A 4543-nucleotide genomic window follows, 5' to 3' on the forward strand; every position below is an offset into this window, starting at 1 on the left:
CCACCGCAGAGCACCATCCAACTGCAGGGGCGGGGGCGCAGTGGAGTCCCTCCTGCAAATTAAGTTTTTTAATGGTTACACACAAAACAAGTTTAGAGTAAAAGCTGTAACGTTGTGAAAGAAAGAACAAATAAAACAAAACGGAGTTTCTAGTTATTCAACTGACAGGCAGCTTTCCCCTGCAAACTATAAAGTGGAGAATCATCTAATAAAACCTTTCCTTCAAAGAAAATGTCCAAAATACTCAAGAAATAGAATACAGAATTGTATTTTTAATATACTAATAAGTAATAAGATTTTTCATGTCAATTCAGCATGTCACAGTAGCAGATAAATCCACATACATGACAATTTACATGCTATTAAGTTAGTGAAAGTCAGTGTTTACCAACAATTTACACAGCACATGCTTTTACAGTCCTCTTGTTGCTGAAGGACTGCCACAGAAACGTGATAAAGGGCATCTGCTTTCACCCTGCAGCATCTGCAGTTTTGTATTAGCTTAAAATGAAGAGAAAGGCATGAATGCACCCTTCAGTACAACGGCAATGAGGAAGCCAGAGTAAGAACAAAGAAAGAAAAACTAACAGAAATTAAAAATGGAATCTGAAATTGTCAATAAAGATGCTTACGCTATCCACAGGATACTAAACTACTATAATAAACTCGTGCTGTAAGAGTATGTGGTAAACAGTGGGCTATCATTTCCACTTTTTTCAGAGAAAGAGTGGAGGAAGCTAGAAGGAAATTATCATAATCTAATATAGATGACATCTTTGATTATTTAAAAAAATTAAAGTGTCATTTATTAAAAACTAACAATCATCTTACTTAAAATGTCACTGTAGTTCTCATGGGAGAAAAAAAGATTTATTTTTCTTGATTTACAGCTGTAGGCTTTGCATAAATGTTCCATAGTAACTGCATTTTAAGAGACTGAGTGGGTTTCCATCCAGCAGTCTCAAACCTATCAAATATTAAATCCCACAACGCTTTTAAAATGTGTCTATTACACCTGCTCGTACATGTGATACCTACACCCACCTGAAGCAGAGAATTGATATTAGCTTGTCCAGACAATGCATTCACACTTTTCAAAGGAGTGAAAAACAACTTGGGGTTTACAAAAAGACCAGTCTTGTTTCAACTATTAAAAACTTCCTTATCTCTTCTAAGGAATGTAATTTTACATTACGTGCTTGTAAACAGAGAAATCCAAGCAGAAAAAACTTTCATATGAAATAATTCCCATAATTCAAAGCAAACAGTACAAGTGTATGACACTAATACAGATCTGTTTAGTTTCCTCTAAACTATGTGTGTACACACAGATGTATTTTCTAAAGAGAAAACTGACTCATGATAGCTAACTGCTGTAACAAACTCCAGAAAACAGGGAATCAATCTAATATTATATCGAGTCTCTCCCCAGGCATTCTCTAGGTATAAAAATGTTCCTCAAAACTCATCTTTAATGTTGAAATGTGGCTGGTCTTCAGGTTTAAAGTCTAGATTGGGGCTTCCATCCTCATTCAGAATTCGTCGAGAAGTATAGCCAACAATTGGATATTTGGCCTTATAAACATTATTGAAGGTATCATCCAGGGACTGCAGTTGTTCTTCTGTGAGTCCTGTCTAAATGAGATATGGAAATCAAAGTCCTGTCTCAAAGAAATAAAAATACAGGCATTTTTCTTCTTTACTGATTATTATTAACCTTAGGGTCAGCTTTCGGGTTTACCTTGCACAGCATGATTAACAAATGGATAGTGTAACCTGTAATTTTATTCTTTTCATTCAAAGTCAGCCTTGGCAAAATTTTAATGTATTCAGGTCAAACAAATCATTAATCTCCATTTTCCTTGATAAGTAAATCACACCTCAATCAAGCAACAACCTCTTGCCAGAGTTAGCATTGACCATCATGTCAGTGACACAGGATACACTACATGAATTGACAAAGAAAATCGTTTATTCTCTTTGGAAGCATCTTTTTAAACAGCGGGTAATTTCTCCTTTTTTGTATTTACATAACTTGTACTGATTCCACAGCTTAAAAACTTCCTTCTGTAAGGCTGTTAGCACTGCGCCTTTCATGAGCAGTAAATACATACTCATCTGTGTATTTAAAGAATATTAATGCATTTTGTTTTTTAAAGATGGGAATCAACTTACATAAATTAATGTAAGTAATTTCACATTATCATTCATCATCTTGCAAAATAATAAAACTCTGCAAAACAGAATTAAACTAATAGTTCATTTTCTTACTATGTCATGTGTAAGATCTGCTGGATCCAGAGACATCTTTGCAACTCCTCTTGTTGAGTCTTTTCCAACCAAAGCATTGTATGGGGCTCCTTTTCCATAAAATTCTATCAGATTGAAAAAAAAAATAATAATTCAGTGATGATCTGTACAACTATACAACGTACAGAGCTTGTTCAACCTCCTTTTTTACCAGCCTGTTGCTTTCAGTTCACTGACAAATGTAACAACTCAAGTCTAAGATTTTCCAAAACTGACTTTTGGTTTGCTACATTTTGATAATATATTCCAGTCCTTAAGAAAAAAAACGAAAGAGTGAGTCTTCAAAATACAACTGTTGAACTTGTATATTGCTGTCTTAAAATTTATCTATTATTTAGAGAGCTGCGCTTTACATTCTCATGAAAGTTTGTAGACTCCAGAATTTGCAGTGGCAAGCCTCGTCTAGCTTAGGACTTGAAGATCCACACAAGCTGCATTAGCAAGTTTGGTACAAACAAAGCAACAAGTCCTTAGTTTTTTTATGATGATATGAAGTAAAAATGTCCAGGAGCTCCATGGCCCCTTCAAACATTTTATAGCAAATCTGGATTAAGTAGCAGGAGGTCAAATTAAAACATCTGTAATTCTTAGGCAAGGCACAACAGCAAATACAGCAGTAAGTGATTTAGGTGTAAATTATGAGACAAGAAGCCTCATAAAATAAGAGAATTTTAAAGGGGAAAAAAATGACTTAGACCCATCCCTCCTTACAGAATCACGGTAAACTCTTCCAAGATTTTTGACCAAGCCACTGGACAGCACAGGTAGGCAAACACCAGCCAAAAGGAAAAGATGAAGCTGCAGCAGTGCCGATGCTGTGTGGTGCAATACGGGTAAATCCAAGTTAGCTTTGATCCGGTTGTTTCAAGTACTCACTGCAATCAAATGCTGCTGCACCAGCTTCCATGTGGCCTGACCCCACACCTGGTGAGGACTCAGGGATCTGGGCAGATGTCTTCAGCATTTCTGTTGTCAGCACCTCAGCCACCCGGATTTACACTGGCTTGTCTCTCTATGTGTACTGTAATCTCAAGTCACAACTGAACTGCAGGCTTCTAATACATTGGGGATATTTAAAAACAAATGACACAATAACAGCGTGAAAACAAAGCAGACAGCAGAGGGGAATCAAACTCACCTTTTCCAGAAGTGACATCAAATACTACTCCCTTCACCGCCAGGTAAATGGGCTGTCCTTCCTGGAAAGAAAGCCATCAATATATCCTCAACACTTAAGTGCAGGCAAAAGGCAATTAGTTTTAGCTATGAAATCCATAAGCACTCAGGACACAAACAATAATTAAATTCTGTTGTATGTTTTCTCTTGTGTGTATACAAGCATACACATTATCCCTCCTGAAATTTCTTGCTTGTGCTTTACACTGTCCCTGAGATTATTTTTTTTTTGAGGATTTAAGCGTATGGAATGAATTTTTTAATATAAAAGTCATAATCACAGAAGACGTGTCCCTCTTGCGAATCACCTTGTCTGCACACTTGTCTGCCCAAAGATGTTCAACTGCATCTTTCTATTCCTAAAGCAGACGGAGACTGCCCAAGATAAAAGGGTATACGGCCAACAGCATTCTTTGTTTGATTACGAGAACAACAGATACAAATCTGATCTGTTGACATCTGTTTTACTTAATAAACCAGTGACTTGGCTTTGTCTTTTATGCCTATAATGCATCTTTAGTCAGATGCTTGTTAGATTTCTTTCTAGAGAAGACCTGGAGAAGGTCAGTCATTGAGTTTTTTAAAAAAGAAAACAGATATGCACCAATATAGAAGTTTAGGATGTTGAATCTAAAATTCTCTTCAACAGAATTCTGCATCACAGAAAACTAAAAGCTCTGAAGTTGAAATTGCTTTGTTATTTCTGTAATCTTGTACGGGAAGAAAATGATCTAAATACATAGTTTAATGAATTGCTGAAAGAAAATCACTTTGGTTCCAACTTTTGGTAATCTCACTCGCGTGAGTGCTTAGTCAAGCAGGCAACAAATAAAATAGGAAGGTGCCAGCTACTTGTACAAAACTTCAACAGACCACGATCAGCAGCTGCCAGGGGGACAAGTGAGTAGTCCCCTAGCACGCCACGAATGCCAACAAACTTCTCAGGAAAGCCTGCAAACCAAGTTAACTCGGCATTATTGGGAGTGAGGGAGGGAATAGCACGGGAAAAGCAAGAAGCTGGCTGCGCCGGGGGCCTGCGCGGAGCGACGCCGGGACC

General features: G+C 37.2%; 1 protein-coding gene across 1 annotated transcript; it reads right to left on the bottom strand.

The window, feature by feature from the left end:
* Positions 1–1458: 1458 nt before the first annotated feature.
* NENF (neudesin neurotrophic factor) lies at positions 1459–3509 on the bottom strand (the record flags this gene model as incomplete). Its single annotated transcript, XM_009867069.1, has 3 exons — positions 1459–1635; positions 2272–2375; positions 3449–3509. Coding segments are annotated over 3 exons (342 nt in total), but the record flags the coding sequence as incomplete, so codon positions are not given.
* Between the last annotated feature and the right edge of the window lie 1034 nt (positions 3510–4543).

The sequence above is a fragment of the Apaloderma vittatum genome, unplaced genomic scaffold, assembly GCF_000703405.1.
Source record: "Apaloderma vittatum isolate BGI_N311 unplaced genomic scaffold, ASM70340v1 scaffold11383, whole genome shotgun sequence".
Lineage (NCBI taxonomy): Eukaryota > Metazoa > Chordata > Aves > Trogoniformes > Trogonidae > Apaloderma > Apaloderma vittatum.